The sequence below is a fragment of the Malaclemys terrapin genome, chromosome 3 (assembly GCF_027887155.1).
Source record: "Malaclemys terrapin pileata isolate rMalTer1 chromosome 3, rMalTer1.hap1, whole genome shotgun sequence".
NCBI lineage: Eukaryota > Metazoa > Chordata > Testudines > Emydidae > Malaclemys > Malaclemys terrapin.
The window spans coordinates 21,607,761-21,631,500 of record NC_071507.1 but is presented as its reverse complement, the minus strand read 5'-3'; the positions used below and the strand labels follow the sequence as shown (position 1 = coordinate 21,631,500).

Here is a 23,740-nt window from a genome sequence, read left to right as displayed (position 1 = left end):
TTCCTCCCTGCCCTTACAAAGAAACAGAAGGAGGGAGAGAGAGAGAAGAGAAGCACTTCACTTTCACTCCTAACAGCCTCTAACGGGATGAGGACAGAGAGGAGATACTGGGCCAGATTCTGGCTTATGCTATAGCTTCTCTGAGCTGTGCCCCTCCCATCAGCCTTCCTAATGTAGAAGGCATGTTAGGCATGGGAGGGTGTGTGGCCGAATCATGCTGTTCTCCAGTGTTCCCTGGCCAGCAGAATGGCCCCTTGCGGGCCCTTACATGCCAACCTAAGTTAGAGTAGTTGAGTGGCTGCTCTAACTCAAGCTGGTAGCCAAAGAGGCCCCAGCAGCTCTGGAAAGCAAAAAGTTAGCATGCTACCACCTTTTCCCCCTTACCCACTTTGCAGTTGCACCAAGCAGAACTCCGTCTCAGTGGAGGATCTACCCACTGTGGACAAGGGAGTTGCATAGAGTCACAAAAGAATTGTGGTAAGAGGCCTTGATATTGCATTGTGAGGTTTACAGCAAACTGCTGCATCAGTAGAGATGACATGTCACCATGACATGCTGCACAGATGGAAACAGCACCATGCAGTGCTAGTACATTGCTCTGTGGCTTTGTGGCTGTCTGTGACACCGTTCATTGATGAAATAAACTCTTCTGTCCCACAACTAGGAGAATTACTGTATAGCAGGGATTCTACATAAAAAATAAACACAACGAGCTAAATTCAACCCTGGCCCAATAACATCACTGGCCCAATTTCTTTGCAAAAAATATTAAATAAACATTTTACTTGAAGACAATTGCCAATTTATTTTACATCTCATCCAGCGAATTATTAGTTACAGATCTTAAGAAACTGCATTGCACTTTCGTAGAATAGTATTTAGCATTTCTAAAATAATAGTTCCATCTCCCTAAAATAGTAACAAAACTTCAGTCTTTAACCCTCTCACCTACCCAAATAAAGAGGTGATTTAACTGGGGAATGTGTGGGTGACAGATTTAAACTCCTGATGTGAAAAATGTTAACAAGTGAATGGAATGTATATTGGCATTTGAGTGCCTTTAAGGGCAGTCGACACATTTACTCAATAAGATATGAAGGCGCATCTGTTTTTAGCACTAAACAGAGCTTTTTTAAAAAGACATTTCTTCTTTGCTGTACTCGCAAATGTATTTAGTGGAGCAAATTTGAATGCTTTACACTGCTACATGAGTCAAAGGAAGTTGACATCCAGAAGCACAATATAGTTGACTCTGAACCATACCCATAGGCATGTCCACAGTCACCAGCAGTGGAGCCAGACAAGGAGCTGGGGAAGAGGCCAGCTGGGAAGAGAAGCTGTCAGTTAGATGCCACTGCTGAAAAAAATTTCATTCTGGAGCTAGGCATATGAATGCTTCCAGTGCCAAGTGAGTAATGGAATAATATGCATGTATATGTCAGTGGGCTTGGGAAGGGTGTCCTTCAATTCTTAAAAGTAAAAGCTAGATCCATAAAAGCTTATCACAGCACATACACATCTCTGGACATTCTATGAGCCATAACAATGAAATGACAAATGCGGGGTCCTATTGATGTGACTGGAGGTTCCGCATCCACAATGCGGAAGTTTATTTGTACAGGACCCCAAATTAAGGCACTAAACATGCACACAATACACAACCTATGGTAGGGCATCATATGGGCTGGCTACATTCTGTTCCAGAATACCCTATAGTAGAAGAAATACAAGCCTCAGTCCATCATCTGGCAGAGTTTTCACAAGCAAAAACACACAAAGGAGGATAGTAAAAGGGGAGGGACAGACTACATGCCTGTGGAGATTGCAAAGCATTCCATTTACAGCCACCGACATTCCCCTTGGACAAATTCTGGTCCCAGTGAAGTCAGTGGCAAATCTACCAGACTCCAGATGGACCAGGATTTGGAGCTCTGTACTTCTGGGAGATGTTGAAAATGAATTGGTACAGCTAGGCCTGGCATTTCCACAATCCCAGTAGGACAGCCATTTCACTGTATCCCAGTAACTCCCATCCTGAAAGGGAATGCACATGGAGGAAACCTCTGCAAGGATTCTCCTTCCCAGAGTTCTCTCCATTGATGGGGCAGGTCTGCCCCTCTGTAGAAGAAGCAATGCTTCTAGCCCCCAGACCATTTGGGGCTCTGTGACTTCATGCTGATTCTGAGCGCTTGTCTACACCTGAAACACTACAGCTGCACAGCTGTAGCAGCCAGCTGTAGCGCTTCAATGTAGACACTACCTATGCCAATGGGAGGGGTTCTCCCATCCACCTCCCTCAGAGAACTCTTCCATCGATGTAGCGTGGATTTTTCACACCCTTGAGCAACAACACTAGGTTGACCTAACTTTTTAGTGTCAACCAGGCCGGAGGCTCCAAAAGAAATAGCAGCTCTGCCTCATGTTCCACTGCAGTTGGTGCTGCCTGGGGTTCTTCAACCATTGAGACATGAAGGGGTATCCCACTGAGGGGAGGGCACTGAAACTATAACAGAGCCTGAACTCAATACCCTTTACAATGACATTTGCTCTGAGTGCCAGGGGAGACAATGTGCATGCCCGCCAAGACCTGCTTTCAGCCAACCCACCTCTCCATGCACGAAGCCCCAGAGGAGTAAAGCAAGTGGGTGCTGCAAAAACCCGGGGAGAGGTGAGATCTCCACAAGAATCTTGGAAAAATTATTCTTCTCCATCTTAGATGTGCTAAGCACCCAGTCTCAGTGGGACTTGTGCTCAGCACCTCTTAGGATAATGGCAGAAATCTGAAGTAGCACCAGAGACTCCAGACTCGCTCTACTTTTACATTGGTGTAAATGAGATTGAATTAGATCTGCTATGATCATTTGGACAGTTCCCAATTTCCCAGGTCTAAAGGTATGTAAAAGGGTGTCAAATTGCAGGCCCCAGTGAGGTAGTGTATGATGCTCTGTTGCTGTGGTTGGTTTGTGGGGATTATGAAAGGGGGAAAAAAGTATTTTGATCATGGATAAATATTATTATCTCAATTTTCAAAACTAGGGTGTTTTTTGGGGGGAGGAGGACTCAATTTCTGGTGTCTAACTGGAGACACCTTGACAAGTCTTGATTTCCCAAAAGCAATGAATACCCACTAAATGAGGCCACTGCATATTTTCTACGAGCTTAGCAGTAAGAGCACATGAAAGTGTTGTCATTATAGCCCATAGTGGTGGGGTAGTCAGTGCAAAATATACCTTGTTCTCCTTATAAAAGGTATATTTGCCTAGCAAAACTGGGGTTTATAGGAAAAGGTTCCTTTCATTACAAGGTTACTTACTACACTAGTGTGTTGCTCTTGTAGGCGCCTGCATAGATCACATGTATCTTTTGTTATCAGACATGCAAAAAATAGACTGTTACTGAGACTTGAATATGTGAAAATTATAACAAATACTTTTCCACCCTCCTCCCCTCTTTACAAAAAATTGAGGAACAGTTTGAACTTAAACCAGAATTTCTTTATTCTGCTTTAATATCAAATGATTGCTTGCTTTTAGGCTGATAAATTTTGGATCATTACAGTATTTAAGAGGGTGGAGGGGAAACAGAGTTAATTGTTACCACTTGTACTTGATTCATCTCTTCTCCATCTGGCTTGTCAAATATCTTTTCCTTTGGAAATGCACGCTGTTGAAATCCCTCAACTAAAACTTTAGAACTGAAACGACTGGGACACAGGAAGCTAACAGAGACTGAAGACAGATTTGCTCAATCTGGGTATGTCTACACTACCACTAGGACCATGCCTCCCAGACATACACTAGCTCTCTAAAAGCAGCAGTGTGGACATTGGAGAACAGGTGGTGGCACAGGCTAGCTGCCCGAGTACAAGCCTGCTTGCCCGCCTGCCCCTCTGGGACCGAGTTCAGGTAACCAACCCATGCCACCACCCATACCGCAACATGCAAGCTGCTATTTTTAGCATGCTAGCCTGAGTGGAGGCATGCCCAGGCTGGAAGGCATGTTCCCAACAGCAGTGTAGATGTACCCTCTGAGCCTTCTGCAACCTACTTCTGTTTGTAAGCACTGAGGAGGAAATATCCACTTTTCATAAGTCATCTTTTCCTAGTAGTTAGCAGCATTGACTTAGATGAGGGAAACTGTAATTGTTCAATGAATTTTTTTCCTTAGTTAACTGAATAATGATTTTTCTTTGTGATTGAGCAGATTGCAAAAGACACATTATTATACTGGCCCATCATAAATGGATTATAAGTGGCTGTGAGTTTTGGTGGTAGTGGTGGTATGTTTTGTTTTGTTGGGAGTTTTGGAGGGCAAGGGGGTCATTTCTCTGTAACCTATGCATTTATAATTTCTGTATAGCACTGTTTTTTTTGGCAGGAGGGTCTTTAGTAAATATTGGGTCTGATTCACTACTCTGTTATACCACTGTGACTCCATTGACTTCAACACTGGTGTAATGGAGCAGTGAATCATGACTATTAATTATTATTATTATCATCATCATCATCATCGTTAAATGTTAACGGAAAAACACAAGTAAGACACATGAGAAAATTATGCAACAGCAGATCAGTACAGTGTCTAGTGTATATATTAAAAAAAAAAGCCTATGAGAATTGGAAAGTAAAGTCCACTAGAAACTGATTATAAACAAAAGTGAAACTGAGCAGTAGAAATGATTGAAAAACAACAAACAATTTTGTGTTAAATGTCAAAATCTGAAAGTTGTTTCATTTTGTGGAAGTCAATGTAGCTCCACGTTTTGTTTTTGATGAACTTTTCCATGACCTGTTTGATCCATATTTTATTGATGTCTTCAGCAAAATCGTTACTGAAATTTTTAATTATCCAAAACTCACTTCTTACTAGAAGCCAAGATTTTGTGAAAAGAAAAATTTCTAAAGTGATTTCAAGAAAATTTCAAGAAAGATGTCACAGAAAACATTTCAAAAAGCAGGTTTTGATCATTTCAATAATTTTTTGAAAAATGTTTCGTTCTCAAAGAAGGCCATTTTTCTACACCAAAAAAAAAATCTTTTTGTGCAAAAAGTTTTGACCAGCGTTATGGATATTTTATTTTCATCGTCCAAACTGAAAAAATACAAGCAGCATAAATGATAAAAAAGCAAATAATGGTGGTAATTATCTTTCTATTTTAATATCTGGAAGGATGACTTAGCAGACAAGGATTTTATATTTAAACAAAATATTACTTTTAAATTGATTATATCTCTTTACATTTCCTGATAACAGTATTACTTGGCCTTCTCTCATACAGAGCCTAAAGTATTATTATTCTGTTCTGTTCAGATTCTTCTGCCACGCCCATCACTATGGTATTTGAGTGCCTTTCACTTGTGCTCAGAACAACTACTACTAATTCATTAGGAGGAAAAAACAGGCTTACAGGGCACAGGTGGGAAAGACTATGCCTTTTATTCCTTCTCTGTGGAATGGGAACACAAAACAGACAGGATGCTACTTGCAGTAAGGTGACTCCCTGAAGAATATCCAAACAGAGAATTCCAAAGTCAATCCAATAAACACCCAAGCACCAAGCTCAAGCAGCCACAAGTCTATTTTCCCGGACTCCCCGCCTTTTACCTTTGTCCAGGGAAAGCAGACTTCTGCCTATTTAAGGTGCAGCCCTTATGGCAAACCGACATTCTTTCTGCAGGGGAAGAGGCGGACAACTTCCAAGTTAAAGGGGTGTGGCCGTGCAGTAGTCCGGCTGCAGTTTGATAATGGTTTACTATTTAAAGTTAGACAGCAGCATTATTATCGAGAAGGTCAAAGGAAAACAGAACCTATCGCCTGCCATACATTTAAAGTCTCACAGCCTGGAAAGGAAAATTAAGGTTATTTGGAGTGAAGGTAAGAATGGGGAGAGGAGCTAGGAAAAGGAACAAGGAATGGGTATGGTCCCTCTAGTGCTACCTCTTCTTTTCAAAAGAACAACTACACAGCATCATCAAAGAGCAAAAGGGCGAGAGCTCTATGGACATCTAATTAACGATAAAGTGAATGGGCCCACTTCTCTTCTCAGCTCCACAAGCGCAAGGTCCAGATCCAAAGCCCACTGAAGGCAATGGGAATACTTCCAGTCAGTGAGAACTGGAGTAAGCCCTACATCAGGAGTAACATCAGTGAAGTCAACAGAAAAACACTGGTGTAAAACTGGTGTGAGAGAAGAATCAGAATTATTTTCACATGAAACATAACCCATGTTTACACCTCACATAGTAACAAAGGAAAAAAGCTGCATAAATAAGCATACATTTAGCTTTGGGCCTGATCCAATGCCCATTGGAGTCAATGGAAAGACTCCAGTCCATTCCAATGTGTGTGGGATCAGGTCCTTCCAGGGAAAATAGAAAGTTTGTGGGTGTACATTTTACTTCCAGTGTCAAAATACTTTGTATTTTTTCTTACTCGCTTTAAAAAAAAAATCTACTAAAACCTAATTTTACACAAAGACCAGAATTGAAACTGATCTCTTGTTTGAGCTGTTGCGCGTGGCAATAAGAAGATGGCTCCTGCTGTCCCTCAGGGGCATTGTAGGGCTGCCAGTGATACTGGCCTGACCTCAATGTCTGTCACCATTTTCAAGGCGATTATTATTTGGCTACAAAAAAAAACTGCTTCAGGTTCCAACTTGGCAAGTAAGATACCAGTCTGGGAATGATTTTGTGTTTTTTAAAACTTGGGGGTGGAAATCTGTCACTTTTCGATTACCAGCGAATGGAAGCAAATTGCAGTTGGTGGGTTCAGACAACAATTTGGTGCTTAAAATTCAGCTTTGAAATAAATTGTAAAAGAAATTTCTCAAACAAATAAGATCCGGCAAACATAAGTAGTTTGTACTTAAATACTAAGGTCACAGAGAAATACAAATAATATAGAAAGACAGACAGACTTCAACATATGCACTCCCATTAATTCAAAATATAAACTATAGAGTCTAATATTGGACTATATCGTACCATCAGATTTGTAAGCAGAACTCATTATTGATATAATCTGGCCCACGACTTCTAAAAAAATTCACAAAGTGATCAAACCCTGACGTGCAGATTCTTTTCCAGCTCTCTTCCAACTGACTTTAACGGGACGACTCGCATGAGTAAGGATTTTCCGGGACTGGGCCCATAGTCCCTAATGCCATCTGATCACTTTTGCTATTTAAAAAGACAAAAATGATTATTACTGTTGCAATGACTAAGTTTTCCCAGTTTGGGTTTTCTTTTTCCTTTAAAATTTTATAATCATTTTAAATGAATGGACTTTTAAACAGGAGTGACACCCACAGGGCCTTAACTAAAACTCCTCTAGCTAGATCTACACATTATAGACAGATACATTCTCCTTCAGAAGTCATTATGGTCTATCAGGTCAATGACCCATCAACTAAGAAATCTCATGTAAGCCTTGACCCGATAGAGCATCAAAGCTCCTTCAAAGCAGTCACCCGATTATGCAGTAAACAATACCCTGTGTCAACAATCCATAATTATGTATTTACCCAATGGCTGTTAGGGACAATCAAGTTAATAATTCACTTTTTAAATACAGTGTAATTATATAGTTACAGAGAAGTTCCAAATAATTGTGCTCATTCTCATACACCTATATGATTAATTGTTTCCTATTTTTCTTTCTGATAGTTCCCTTTTTCTTTTAATCTTTTCTTCCCTTCTAACAGCAACAGTACTGAACCTGAATACCAGACAGAGGATACTAAAGCATAAAAATGCATGTTAAAATTATGCTAATTGCGGCAAGCTTTATTCAAGAGGCAGTATGGTCTAAAGGATATGGTGTAGCCTAGCAGGCAGGAGATATGGGTTATAGTCCTGACTCTGCCATTTACCTACTGTATGACATTAGGCAAGGCTCTTTACCCTTCCTTTGTCTGTTTTGTCCATTTAGAATGCAAGTTCTTCAGAGGAAGGACTATCTATAACAGCCACTATCTATACAGTCTTCAGCACAGAGGGGTCCTGATCACAATGGTGATCACTAGATGCTACAATAATACAAATAATTAGAGTAAAACAAAACTTCGATTGACATCAATAGGACGACTACAAGATTTGATCATAAAGTTATATGGGCTAAATTTTTGGTCATGAGTAAAAAGGGACAACCACAAAAATGTCAATGCTCTCATTTCACACACACAAGCAAACTGCATGCTGCAAGTGCAAATGGATGGGATGTCTTGGAGTGTGCACACAAAGGCCCATTTGCACTCACCCATGTAAATGCACAATGGCAGCACCCAGAAAATTTGGTTCTATGGGTTTGAGTTATCTCATGAAAGCAGGAAATACATCCATGTTGTCATGCCCATCCTTCACTAACAGTGTTTTTGTCCAGAGGTGCAAAGACATATATGATGACACCTAAGAACATGCCATGTTTTCTGACCTCAGCAACATCTCAGCACAACACAGAGGGAAAGGTAGATCTAGATTTCTAGCCTTTCATTCCATATTCCCTTTTTTCTAAAGGTTTAAGTCCCAACTTTTACATTATTTTGTTTTGAAACTGCTAATACTGTTATTTTAGTTTTAATTATTAATTATTTATATTCATTATATTAAAAGCCCATATACTATATATATGTAACAACATATCTTCTCACAAATACAGGATCAGAAACATAGTCACATGGTTTTGTATTAATGAGCATAACTATTAGTGCTTTACTACCCAATTAAACGCTATGGGAAATTGCTGAAGGACGCTAATGCAATACACTGGGCACTCCTGGAGAAATCAAACGGAGATGACATTTTGAAATCATTCAATCTCTGCTCACTGGGAGAGACACTGGATGGAATATTCACACCACTGGTCACTGTTAGAGCGACTTGGAGTAAGTACATTGGAGTAAATCTATATAGAAGTAGTGCCCATCCCTATTGCCTTTATTTATTTATTTTTGTAGCGAATGCACTGCAATACTTTACATGTCATTTTCTGTTTCTCTAATGTCATCCCAGATTCTGTTAAACAAGTATAACTTCTTTCACCTATGAACAGACCTTTTGTATTACATGTTTAAAGCATAGAGTTGCATAGCGCACTGTATTTTGTTAGTAAACAGAACAGAACAAATTTATCCCTGGTGTATTAAGTTAATGGAGTTACACCTGCGATGAATTTAGCCCAATACATTCACTCAGGAGGCAGCTGGAATATTGCTGCTTGTAATACTTGATCGCAAGGCAGGGCTTGCATGGTGGTCTTGGCCAGGACCCTACTGCCCTTCCGCAACTGCTAGAACTAGGAAACCAGTACTAAGGAGAGTGCCCATTGCAACCATAGCATAGTAGTTGCCACTCCTGGAGGGAGTGTTCTGAATGTCTGAACATTCTACAACCAGAGCTACGTCTACACAGCAAATGAAGGTCTGATGGTAGCGTAGGTAGGTATAGCCACACTAGCTTTGATCTAGTTAAAGCGGTAATACTAGTAGTGAAGCTGTGGCAGTGTGGACTTCTGCGTGAGCTAGCTCCCCAGTACAAGCCTGCCAGGGACCCTGGATACATACTCAGGATGCTAGTCCATGCCACCATGTCATCACTACAATTGTTACCCATACTCGCTAGGTTAAAGCTAATGTGGGTATGTCCATGCTACAACTACATCTTCCCTTGGCTGTAATGCCTCTGACAGCTGCCCCACAGTACTCCATTGTGACTGCAAAAGCCACATTCTCGCCGAGGCTGGAGATGGGTATTGTGAGCTGCACTGATAAAGGTGACATTGTGTGGGGAGAAGTTCTGGTATATATACAGGCCCTGGTGCTGCTCAAACAAGCTGTGTAACTCAATTTACCCAGTTAAATGTTCTCAGTGCCAAAGTTTTACGGGAAAATGCTCACCTGAGAATAATGTTGATCTCATTTTTTCAGACTAGATTGGGCTTGCTTCTGTAGATCATAATTCTAATTGAGGGTCAACTTCAGGATTTTGGGGTACAGCTATTTAACTGTCTTCTCAATCTCTTCTTCCCTGCATTCCCAAACAGATCCTCTCAATCTCTCCTTCCCTCTTGTAATGCCCCTCCTCTGCTTCAGTTTCCCGTTTCTCGCCAATCAGTGCACTCAGACAGCAGCTGACTCCACCAGCCCAGGTTTACTCTGGCACCATCTGCCAAACTGAGCCATCTTGGCCAGGGGTTCTGCAGGTCCCCAGAATCAGTATCTCTGTCCACAGCTCATCTATTGGAAAGGCAAAGCCTTATTATGTCCCTGAACAAGTTCAATGTCACTAAAGGAGCTGCAATTACAGCAAGGGCTGCACCTGACCCTTACAGAAGACGGTTTTGTACTTGCACAACAGAGTATTAGGAGAGTTGTTAATTTTTTCTTTGTAAATAGGACAAAAGATATCGTAAAGTTCTATGGTCTTGTTTGTATTATTCTGCCTCCTCTTTGTAATCTAAGAATCTTTGAAGTTGAAAATGATATAATGCTCAGAATATGTGGGGTTTAGGGAATGTGAGAATGAAGGAATTTCTATAGCTTTACTGCATTTTCAGGGCACACTGAGTATTTACCATATATCCAGTCAAGAAACACAAAAGGGGCATTTTAAAATTCAGTGCTTCAGGCTTCAGGAGTTTAAAGTCACAGAAAGGAAGATAAAGAGAAGAATTTCTTATTTATAGATTTGCAGATGAAATCCAATGAAAACATACCAAAAAATGCTTCTTTATGTCAGTAAGGCTGATTCAATTTCCAGGCTTGCAAGGTCTCCTCTATCTAAGTATTATCCGACCCCAATAACATACTGTGTTCCAAGGTTAAGATCTGTTTCCTTACAACAGTGCAGAAAGCTGTTGTTTCAGTTGCGGCTGCAGAATTCAGCTCTGAAGGACAAGTTAGTACCACACTACATTTAACTGGATTCAGTTCATCTGATTATACAGTGCCTTGCTTTCTGGAATATGTAATCATCTCTTTCTGATGACATTTTAAATATCCAACTAGATAAATAATTGCAGCAATAATTGATAGCTGAGTCAAACTGGAAGATTATTGATTGGCACAGTATCCACTGAAACAAATGTTCATCTTTCAAACATTACAGTAAGGATGCTTAAATCTAACTTTTACAGATAAATGGTAAAAATCTGATTTACTGACAAAGCCACTGGAAGACAATATGCACTTTGGGATTTGATTACTTTATGAACATTTTTAGAAGAAAAATTAGGCATCGAGGTTTATTATATTTTATTTCAATAATTACAAGGATATGGATAAGTAGTTGAATATAAACACATGCAGAGAAGTCCCAAAGAGTAAACTCTCTTCCTTCCTGAATGGTATTTATCTGCTCTTTATTATTACTTACATATGAGTCTATCCTGCCATCTTTCTGCGCGTGCCGTATGCCTGTCTCTTTACTAGTGATGGGAGTTACATAACCACGTCAGCAGCAAGTTCCCCCCATCACTTTCTGTACAGCTGTTCCAGCATGCATGATGGAGCCAGTTTAAATATTTATCCTCTTAGCATACTATGAATAAAGTTGAAAGGAGAAGCTCAGATTCTGCGGGCCTGAGCCTGAGCTCCCTTAAACTGGTGTAAATCAGAAGCAATTCCACTGAAGTCAGTGGAGTTACACCACTGTAGAAACAGAATGAATGAGATCAGAATCCAGCAGATCTATAGATACTGAATTTTTGAGGGTTAAAAGTAAAACTACATCTCACATCTTGCAAGACAGGTGCTTGAGTCTACATTTTTTTTTTTTTTTTAATTACAGAATGACATCAACTCTGCAGCCCTTCCTTGTTCGCCATGGGGTGGAAGGACGGAGAGAATCTGTGAAATGTATTGGTTGAAAAGAATCATGACTAACCAACATGGATGCTCATGTGTGAGAAATGACAAGCAAATGAGCTGCCTGACTAAGAGAAGTGGAGCCATTGTGAGGTAAAGCCTGAAATTAGGAAAAAGCACCAGAATATCTGAGCAGGGAACAAAGAATATAAATTCAGAGTAAGAGATGAAAAATGCACTGAAACGTTTTGAAACTGAGCCATTATGAGCTGATTTAGTCTCATAGCTACTGTTAAAAATCAGAAGCTTGTTAGATGTAATGATTATCTGCGCCTTGACACTTAAGGCATATGAGGGGGCTTGTCAAGCGGCTTTGCTCTAATTTAGAGATCCTCAGTTAATTAGAAAGCCCTCGGATTTTCTGCAAATGCAGGTCACTATCGACAGCTCATGCTTTTGATGCTTTTCCATGTGACAGTTGTTGGACTGACCTTCCACAAGCTGGCAGGGTTGTCCAGACTTTTACAGTGTCAGGGAATTCAATCACTCCTGCCAGCTTAAGCAAGAAGTTACAAGTAAGGTTACTGTACTCGTATACTCCGTTTCCTCACATTAAACAAAAGCTGATGAAATCGGCATTCGCTTACCACTATAAATAGCTCTAATTTCCATTTTTTTTTCTTAGTGGGTGTCACATTCAGCCCAAACTTCAGGGTACTCGTTTATTTAGAAATCTCGCTGAGCAGCACTCATGAGAAAGGGAAGTGTTTTACGGAGACTGACTCGCTTGCACTGAAACTGCAGCAATTGTGGAACAGAAACCCCTCTTTGATTTTTGCTTCCTGATTTCTACATCAGGTATCAGAGGCTGCACCTGCACCGAGATTGAGTCCATGTTTTTATTGCAGACCACATTGCAGAGGGGGAAGGTCATAATTCAGACACACAAAAGACTCGGTGTACTAATTGCTTAGCCCAGTAGTGAATTGTTGTTGTGTTTCTCTAAGTGCAGAAACAATTGGAGAGTTCAGTGTTAAATTATACACACAGGTAAACTAAATTTAAGGGCCCAATTCTGGTTCCACTGAAGGCAATGGGAGCTTTGTATTTGTTTATTTGCTCTGTGTGTGTGTGCGTGTGCATGTGCATATGCATGCATGCTTGCCGCTTGGATTTTTAAATAATGAAATGTGTCATGTGACTCGTCTAGGGAACAATTTAATTGTTACTGGAAATTTATTAAAATAGAAAAGGTGTGTAACTCAGAAAATAATCTATTGCTCATAGACAGTGATCACTATTTTAAGGCCTGCTCCCCTTGGGCCGTGTGCTTTTGTATTCATGCGAAGTGAGTGCCAAGCAGAGTGGTGGCATATCATCTCCACTTTGCACTTGCATAAATGCCTACACAAGGTGCAGGGTAACAGTGAATTGGGCTCACTTTGTTCAGCGGGTGTGACACCAGGCCCTAAAACAGTTCTTACTATTACAGCACCAGGTAAAGAATCAGCCTTTATGAAGCTGTCTAAACAGAGACTTTCTAGACAAAGCAAATACATATTTGTAGAAATTGTATTTACATAAACAAGCATAAAAGCTCCAAAGCTGTGCCTTACTGCTCCCCACAGAGTGAGTCTGAAGAGCTGCTCCTTGCCCAGTTAGATAACCACACCTTGTCCAGGAAAGGGGTTGCTGGGACACAAACCAACACAAGGCTCTCCCACAGCACCTGCTAGCCGTCAGTCCACCTGTCCCACTGGGGCCCAGCAAGACAGAGTTCTTGTTCATGCAGGAACTTACATTTTTTACAACTCTTTCAATGTGCATCTTTATATAACAGACAAGAGCAGTTATTGTTGTTTTGACTCTCAGACGCAACTTGGGAGAAAGAAATTGAAATGCAAAACTGGAGGAAACCTTTCTTAACAACAACAAAAAATTTAAAACCTCTCTATGGAAATACAAGAAATAAAGCTGAAAGTTGTGGTGAAACTCCCATGGCCGCGTGACATGCGACAATCACACAGTGACTCAGTGGCAGACACTAGAAGATTAACCTTCGGGAACAGTGCAGCATTGGCAGAGAAATGGATGAGATGATCTAATAGATATTTTCCACCACTAATATGATTCGGCAATGATTTCACATAGATCTCTACATTATCTCAGCCTTTAGAAATAAATGTGTTGTCTGATCTTTCCCCTTCTAACTCAAACGTAATACATACATTAATAAATTGCAAGCTGGGCCCACTGTTGCTGTTCTTGTAGCCAAAACTTTTGTGTGATATATAGATAGATTTAACTGTTTTTAGTGGCAATAATTTTTACAATCCAATCCAAATATTCTGTTACTAGCAGATTTGGCAAGCATTAAAAACATCTTGCAGAAGATCCAAAAATGTATTAACTTAGTAGCTAGATGAAGCAGAGAGGTGTAAACCACCACCCAGGGAGGGAAGCTCCCTACACTCCAGAGGGATTTTCTTCAAGGGACAGTAGATTGAGATCTCTCCCTAAAGGTTGTTGTTGGGTAAAAACAGCTTTAAAATACACTGGAGAACCTCACTGGAAGAGACTATTGAAGAGATATGCTTAATCAGCATACCCTCTGGCTATACTGGTCATGCCTCCTCTCCAGTCAGTTACGCTCACTTTTAGGTCCTACTTCTCTCCAGTGCCCTCTCCCCACAACTCAGCAGATAGTAGCTTGCAGGTACTTTGCCAAAGAGCATCTTCCACCAGAATCTATGGTGACTGAAGTCAGGATACACCACTGGCCGAATCTGGCTCTGGTACTTCCTGTAGCATGGAAGTGTCTATTTTCCTATTGAACAAAAGACTTTTTCCATGCGGATATTGGGATAGGAGAGATAATCATTGCAGTTACACCAGGGATGAATATGTCCCATTAGCTTGTAAAACTCATCTGTGGTGAGAAACAACGTTTTGGCTGTCATGAGGGTGGGAGAATAGATATATACCATTCCCAAAAGCACATGGTACATGCACATAACCCTCAGAGGAATACAGTATGGGCCATCATTCAAAGAAGAAATAGAGGATTGGTGGTAGGCATGGGTTAAGATTTGACAGGTGGGGAAGAATAAAATTAAAATAAGGACTTTTTAAGCATCTGATATAGGTTGTAGAGGGCCCCATCTTTTACCAGGATAAGCATTTTGTTATAGGAAAAATACCATCTACTAGAATTCTTTGAGGGGGTCAACAAGCATGTGGACAAGGGGGATCCAGTGGATATGGTGTACTTAGATTTTCAGCAAGCCTTTGACAAGGTCCCTCACCAAAGGCTCTTATACAAAGTAAGCTGTCATGGGACAAGAGGGAAGGTCCTCTCATGGATTGGTAACTGGTTAAAAGATAGGAAACAAAAGGTAGGAATAAATGGTCAGTTTTCAGAATGGAGAGAAGGAAATAGTGGTGTCCCCCAGGGGTTTGTACTGATGCCAGTCCTATTCAACATATTCATAAATGATCTGGAGAAAGGGGTAAACAATGAGGTGGCAAAATTTGTAGATGATACAAAACTACTCAAGATAGTTAAGTTCCAAGCAGACAGACTGTGAAGAGCTACAAAAGGATCTCACAAAACTGGGTGACTGGGCAACAAAATGGCAGATGAAACTCAGTGTTGAAAAATGCCAAGTAATGCACATTGGAAAACAATCCCAACTATACATATAAAATGATGTAGTCTAAATTAGCCATTACCACTCAAGAAAGAGATCTTGGAGTCATTGTGAACAGTTCTCTGAAAACATCCACTCAATGTACAGCGGCAGTCAAAAAAGCAAACAGAATGTTGGGAATCATTAAGAAAGGGATAGATAATAAGACAGAAAATATCATATTGCCTCTATATAAATACATGATACACCCACATCTTGAATGCTGCATGCAGATGTGGTTGCCCCATCTCAAAAAAGATATATTGGAATTGGATAAAGTTATGGAATGGTTTCTGTATGAGGAGAGATTAATAAGACTGGGACTTTTCAGCTTGGAAAAGAGACGAGTAAGGGGGGGGGGTATGATTGAGGTCTATAAAATCATGACTGGTGTGAAGAAAGTAAATAAGGAAGTGTTATTTACTCCTTCTCATAACACAAGAACCAGGGGTCACCAAATGAAATTAATAGGCAGCGGGTTTAAAACAAACAAAAAGAAGTATTTTTTCACAAAACGCACAGTCAACCTGTAGAACTCTTTGCCCAGAGGATGTTGTGAAGGCCAAGACTATAACAGGGTTAAAAAAAGAACTAGATAAGTTCATGGAGGATAGGTCCATCAATGGCTATTAGCCAGGATGGGCAGGGACAGCGTCCCTAGCCTCTGTTCGCCAGAAGCTGGGAATGGGCGACAAGGAATGGATCACTTGATGATTACCTGTTCTGTTCATTCCCTCTGGGGCACCTGGCATTGGCCACTGTCAGAAGACAAGATACTGGGCTAGATGGACCTTTGGTTTGACCCAGTATGGCTGTTCTTATGTTCTTATTAATTGCCAGCACTTAGATACCAGTGACAGGTAGTATCAGAAAACAAAAACATAGATTAATTGTACAGTCTTTCATGTTATCCACTGTCCCATGTTACAATACTCCTATTCAAGTTGAATATCACCTTACTCCATGAGCAGCTCCATTGATTCCAACAGGACAATTTGAAGATGAAAATGCCACTCAGTCAGAGTAAGGGCATCAGAATCTGCACCTCACATCTTGTATTGGGCCACTTGAGCGCTGCTGACGCTCAGTAAAGAATAGTTCTTGTGCACCCAGGAGAGATTTCTGCTCCTGGCTCCCTGCCACCCCCACCACCTTTTTAACCTTACAAATACACTGACAAAGGAAATAAAGGCCTCATTCCCCCCTCCACTTATGCTAGCAAAGAGAGCCCACATCTACGGAACTCAGTTGGAGGACGAAGAGAAAGTGCCACCTCCTTCCACTGGCTTCACAGAAGTCTCTCCTTGGCTTCCCCCAAGGGTTCCAAGTCCTTAAGGAGCTGCACTGCACAGGGACCACAGGGCATTGGGGTGTCTAGTGAAAGTACAGAGGCAAAGGTCCACAGGTATCTCTGGAATCTGCAGCTTGGGCAGGGCTGAACCTCTGCTATATGCCTGCATGGGGAGTATCCCAGAAAGGGAAGCTTACAAGGGAGGATTAGCCCTAATTACAAACAGCCATGGTAAGAAAAGTTAAGAGAGAAAACCCTGTAATTGTAACTCTCATAACACTGGGTCACCTCTATTTGACATATCTTTAGCTGTCTCCAGGCTGACAGCAATTCCGGGCCACAAGGCCAGGGCCATCCCTAGGGGGATGCGGGGTTCGGGGCAGAAGTGACGAATCCATCACTTCCGGGACCGACCGCACTGTCCAATCGCACCAGCCCACGGGGCCCGGAGCAGTCGCGCACGCCTAGGAGCCCAGTGGCCCACCCGGGCGATTAAGGGCATGGGGCTCCCGGTGGCAGCCGCTGCAGTACAGGCCCCTTTTAAATCGGCCAGGGCCCTGGGCAATTGTGCCCTTTGCCCCTTCCCTCCCTCCCCCCCCCCGACCCTCCATCAGCGGGCCTGGCTGTCTCTGTCATACTACAGGCGGTGTATATTCTGCACCAAAAGAAGACAAAGTGTATCAGTGTTCCCTGCAGTAGTAGGTTTATGCTTTTGTGCCTCCTTTTGACATTTCATTCATTCTCTACCCCCTTCATGTCTCACAGATTGATGCCTCCCAGGCTCCTCCCACATAACCACACATAAGCATCCCCACGCAGGACATACACACAGAATCCAAACACCTGGTACACCCCCTACACACAGTTCATTCACAGTGCTCCCCACACTGCACATGTTCCATTCACAACCCTCCTCTGACACTCACACCTGGAAGCCCCCTCACACACACTGTTTAATCACAACACTCCCTCCCCCCCCCACACACACATACTTCATCATACCACCTCTCTCCCACATACACGTGCCTGGCATGCCCCCCTCAACCCCTCACTCACGCCTGGCTCAACACACAACCCTCCTAGACCACTCACACTGAATGGAGTACGGAGGGAGAGGGTTCTTTCTGCAGCTACCTGGAGGGATTGTAACCTGCCATCCCATAGGCCCTGGGCAGGGAAAGCCAGGGCTGTCCTAGGGTCAGGGAAGTCTGTGAGCCAACAGTGAGAGACAGCCTGCTCTCCATCCAAAAGCACAGACCGCATGAGGACACTGCAAAGCCCCATCAAAAACCAGGCTTGGGACAAATGTCCTACCTGTATTCTGTACCCCCACCTCCTACCCCATCCTGGGAGCTGTCCTGGTAAACAAGGGCAGTCCACTGACTTCGGTGGAATTTCACCCACTTAGTGCAGGGCTGAAGCTGACAGTCTTGTCTGGCATTTAAGATGTAGAAGGTCACCAATGTAATATGTAGAAAAAAGAGTATAAGGCTAATACTCTGTGCAGTGACTTTCTGGCTGCCAATATGGAAACTGGGGAGCTGTCTTCCCTAATGGAGAATACGTTCCCAGAGGTAACATTGCTGCCTGGGAATATCCTTGTGATACACTACACAATCAGATCAGAGATAAATGAGAAACCCCTGGTCCCCAATTAAGTCAATAACTTCACCAGGGCCAGCATTTCATCTAAAGTGAATTCTTCAGGTTATTATTAATTATTATTATTTTTATTTTCATGGCAGTAGTACCTAGAAGCCCCAGTCAAGGATCAGGGCCCCATTGAGCTAGGGACTGCAAGTGCAGATAAGAAAATGACAATTCCTATACCTGAAAGCTTACTATCATTGCTATTCCTATAAACCTTACAATATGGACTGCCACGATAAACAGACAATCCCTTCAACATACCATTTCTCCACTCCCCGAGTTTAAGAGTAGTGAACATTTCTAAAATTGGCTTAGTTTTAATTCCACCATTTGCCTGTCTACTGCTGCAACTATAGCTATTGAAAAACTAGAACATTACATCTGTGGTTCTTTCATGGTGTCCAGCATTATTTTAGTAATAATATAATAAATCAATAACAACATTAATACTGAGAATTTGTCCTTTATAGCACCTTACATCCAAATACCTCAAAGTGCTTTACAAATGTTCTTTAATTAAGACTCAAAATAGCCAGGTGAGCTAAGTAAGTATGCTCTCCTCATTCTGTAGAGGCACAGAGACATTATGTGATTTACCCAACCTCACACAGTGACTCAGTGGCATAGCTGGAATTAGAACACAGAAGTCTTAACTCCCCGTCCCCCGCAACAAACCCTGATCTTGCTTCCACTGCATTCAATAGCAAAACTCCCATTGACTTCAGTGGTGCAAAGCACGAGAGCCCGCATCATCCCAAATTTTCCTAAAAGAGAGTATGGAATGATAATTTTTCAGCAAGCATTTTTTCCTGCTGCTGCCTATATTGGGCCTGTTTCTCCACTGCCTTTCACCTTAGCTAGTCCATTTACATATGAGGAAAACAGTCGTGTAATCTTACTGTTATGTTAAGAGGTGGTGAAATGACTGGTACAGGTGAAATAACTGCACAAGGTACATAGCAGAGGAGAATCAGGCTTGAGGAGCAAAGCAGTGGAGAATTAAGCCCATCAAATTAATCCCAGAAAACAGTTATCACTTTGAGTGTTTAAAAATAATCTTATACTTCTTTTTTGAGATGTGTCCTGGAGAACATAAAAAAGGTACTGTATGAGTTTCAGTACAGAATGCAAAAGGTACTTCAGTCATCATTTTACCTGAATGATTTCTCTGAAAATACACCATGCGGGGGTGGGGGGAAAGAGAACTGTATATATGGTGTGCTTGAAATTGCCATCAGGTTCACCTAGTTTCTTTTCTTATGTCCTTGGCAATCCAGTTAAGATTTGACAGCGTTTAAAGATGACAGCGCTTGAGGTAATGGGACAATGCCATAACAGGATTACAGGAAATGTGAAAGAAAGGACATACGTATGTAATGTCATTTAGGTAATGTAATCTATGAACACTTTTTGCTTTGTTTTTTGCTGACAAAGAAGTCAGTATCACTTATACAATTCCTTTTAAACTATGTTATGGCCACAGATAGTTTACTTCTGCACATGGAAGACACCCTAAATATACTATTACAAATATTTTGTCAAACTGCCTCTATCTTAAAGGAGGGAATTAAAATAGAACTAGAGCGTCAAATAAAGAACAGTTACCTTGAAAGAAAGAAATACAAAATGATACAAACCCAGGAAGGGATGTTAGAGAGGGAGGGCAGCTGAATTAAAAGAAGCCTCAAACACATTTCTAATGTAACTATAGTATTTGGATTTTAAAGATTCTTCTAATTAATTTCTACCATATTATTTCTTCTCCAAAGCTCAATGCACTCTCTTTACATCAGTATTCCTTTTTAGTAGCATCACAGCTGCCCCTGTCCGCCACTAAAACAGCTTCCTCATTGTCCCACACCAGAAGTTTTGTTGTGTGCCAAGTGACTGACCACAAACAAAAGCTTGTTTGACCAACACTTGTTCCAAAACAAAACACCGGCTATAGGAGGAAGTACTGCAAAGGAGGCTGAATTGATGTTCTGACAATTTCAAATCCAAACAGAGGAGCGTTCTCCTCTGGAACTTGCATTCTTGCCAAACAATGGTGTCTGATCTCCCTATTCACTGCATGCTTTGTACCCCACCACAAAAAAAATTCTCTTAAAACCATGTTTATTATCTAGTCCAATAAGTGGAATAGATGCTGTTAAATAGAGCTAGTAACAATCCAGTGTGTGGTATCTGCATTGTTTTGGGACTTGACTGCAGACAGTCAGCATTGTTTATTTGGTGGTGAACACCATTCCCCTAAATTCTAATCTAATTGCATAGAACTGGTGAGCTCACATGGCCAAGTTACAGACATCAGTGAAGTTACTTCAGATTTACTGGGAAGGATTTGGCCTACTATGTGTATAGAGGGGAGGGAGTAGTTTCAAAACAGGGTTCATGTTACTTCAAAATGGAAACCTTTGTGGATTCAAAAAATAAACACATTTCCCAGAAGTGTCAAAACTGAAGCAAAGAGGTTAGTTCCTATCAATGTAAAAAGCAGAAGCCTTTGCTGGATTCAGAAATAGCTTGATGGGCTAAATTGATTGGTAGGTAATATGGTGGTTGATTAATTCTGTCCTAATCGGTTGGTGTTACTACTGTACAAGATGGAAGATTAATAAGGACAATTCAGGGGACAATTGAGAGAATACCATGAACCAAAAAGCCCTACAAATATAATTGATAAAAGATAGGCCAGTATCTTCCTTTCTGAATAAAATGTTGTTGTTTTTAACCTTTTCCAGCTTTCTCTCAAATAGCTCCTTTTCCTGTACCTGACTGAAGTAACTGATAGGAAAAAGAAGAGTCTTTACCGTGTGTGTGTGTCTGTGTGTATGTGAGATATTAGCATGTTAAGTTACTGATTAGAAGAAACACCCTCCTTTAGACAGCCGGTACACACCCTCGATAAGTACAGTTGAAAACCAGTCACATATTCCAGCTAATATATATTGTATGTGAGCCTGACAATCTTACCCGTTAATAAATAGACATTTAAATTTTCATTACTTTCAGTAATGTGACATCTACAGTGTTTAGGCAACGCACTTAACAATAACCTGTGTTTTAAAAGGATAGCAACCAGCACTGCATATTGCCAGAGATGACAGGATAGTTTGATAGTGACAGAATGTATAAGGCAATCCCACAGAAAGTGTCATTTTTAAAAAATTCCAAAGCAACAGGAATGATCACACTGTTTTTTTCCACCCTTTAGTAAACAGGTCATTTACACCAAAATAATTTTCTGAAGCACAGAAAACCAAGATTTTATGGAAAGTGCAACACATCATCTGTATATGGATCCTGCTCTAGTGACTGTGGAGGTCTAATAGGCATTCAGTGGAGCAAAAGCTAAATGTGTTGGAGTCAGACTGCTTCCAGCGACCATATTAACGGGCTCTGAAGTGTGTGCTGTCTAATTATTCACAGCAAAAACGAAGGGCTAATTTCCCTGTGCAGTACAATAATCTGGTTTCCTAGTTGCTAGACAGAGTCGCTCTGGCTTACTTTCAAACAAGAATTGCTTGTCTCTTATTCAAAGAAAATGAATATGCTGTTTTCTTCTATGTGCTCATTGTGGGCTTTCCATTGACTTCAATGTGAGCAAGACTGGGCCCTAAATGTATCAAAGTATTTACATATTCACTTTTAGGAGTTTCTAGTGGAACCTAGCTTAATAAACTTGGGTATAATTGAATTCCTTATGAAATGAGCATACTTAACACTCACCCAGCACTTCACACAATTAACTAATCAATCCTCCCAAAGTCAATGTAAATGTTAGGGTCCCCACTTTACAGATGGGGAAAATGAGACCTGGAATTAGTGGCAGAACCAGCCTTAGAACTGAGAAGTTCTTGGCTCCCAGGCTTCCTCCCAACCCGCCAGATCAGAAAACATGACTTCACTGGAAGAGGCTTCCGTTGTGATCGGAGGACAATTTTCTAAACTTGATTTAACGTTTAATTGCCAGTGCTGCAAATGGTATTTAATATACCATATAGTGTCAAAAATCTGAGCAGGGTTTGCATAAGAGTGGAGCAAACTTTCCCTCACAGTAATAAGCCATGCTTATACAACACATTTGCGTCCCTCACGCACACACACCACATGCTGGGACCCTGGTCAGGGAAAGCAGTGCATTGGTAGCTCCTCAGTGTCAAAATGGTGGCAGACTAGAGCTGCCCTGGTCCTGAAGCCCAAACCAGTTCAAAGACAGATGCAGCTTGCTGCCAGTCAACCGCTTTGTCTGAGCAACCAGTTCTAGCTATCCAAAGGGCTATCGTGATTTACAAGAAAGACGGGCAAATAATTATTTGCACCAATCCTTTCCTCTTTCTCAATATTTTATTTTGATGAGACAGAAATGTGTATTTCTCTGTAGAAATAAGAACTCCAGTGGGATCTGAGTATCTTATTGCTAGGGTTCAGGGCAAGCTGCAAAACAGAGATCTGGATTTCAACCCCCATGAAGTTCAGTGCTGTTTTAGGTCCAGGGAAGTATTCTAAAGATAGAGGCAATGTAGAAAATCCACATCCCTTAGTGTAGAGGAAAGAATAGATAGAATGCTCCTCATAGAGCATTCAGAGCTTCACAAATGGCTAAAATACAGACTAGAGAGATACCGAAGTCAATGGAGCTATGACAATTTACACCAGCTGAGGATCTGCCCCATTATGCCTGATCCAATGAGTCTGTGAACACTTGTCATTCCTATTCACTTCAGCAGGAGCTGCAGTTGCATGTTTCAGGATCAGACCTGTAGCATTACAACTGACTGTACAGAAACAAGTGTAACCAATATGCAAACTCCTTGTGCCACCATAATCCTACATTTTAAGGTAGCCTGCCTCCCCTCACAATCTTTTCTAAAGCTGAGCTCTTAAAGAACCCTGATGCGGGTGATTGATGCTCCAGTTTCATAGTGACAACTTTTTTAATTTGGCACTTTATATAGAGAAGTAGTAGCCTGCTTTACTTCATACTCACAGACTGACAGACCAACTCCTCTGCTACTGCAGATGGTTAAAGAGACAATAACTGCAAGAGATGGCATGCTGGGCCAAACCTGTAAACTCCAGCTAGAAGGCACACAGTCCCCACATTCAGCAAACGCAACCAGACCTGGGCTGTAAACCGAGTACATTTTTGGTTCTACATCTACCAGATCCCTCAAAAACACAAGGGATTGTAGTATTTGAAAATTACTATTGGGAATTATTATTTGCTGCCATAAGTCAGACAGCAGATCCCATTCCCGTTCCCACTTGCAGCGCAGCCAGGAGTACGTGTGCAGCGATTTCTGTCAG

The 23,740-nt window shown here is 41.3% G+C and overlaps 1 protein-coding gene across 4 annotated transcripts in view; it reads right to left on the bottom strand.

The window, feature by feature from the left end:
• BCL11A (BCL11 transcription factor A) overlaps positions 1-23,740 on the bottom strand; it is a 101,533-nt gene that overhangs the window by 18,519 nt on the left and 59,274 nt on the right. The window contains exon 1 of one of the 4 annotated variants that reach the window (XM_054022512.1): positions 6,984-7,133. The exons of the other annotated variants lie outside the window; for them this stretch is intronic. Within the exon in view, the coding sequence (XP_053878487.1) occupies positions 6,984-7,008 (25 nt within the window). The 5' untranslated portion in view covers positions 7,009-7,133. Of the gene's footprint in view, positions 1-6,983; positions 7,134-23,740 lie in introns of those variants that run through there. 4 annotated transcript variants of the gene reach the window in all.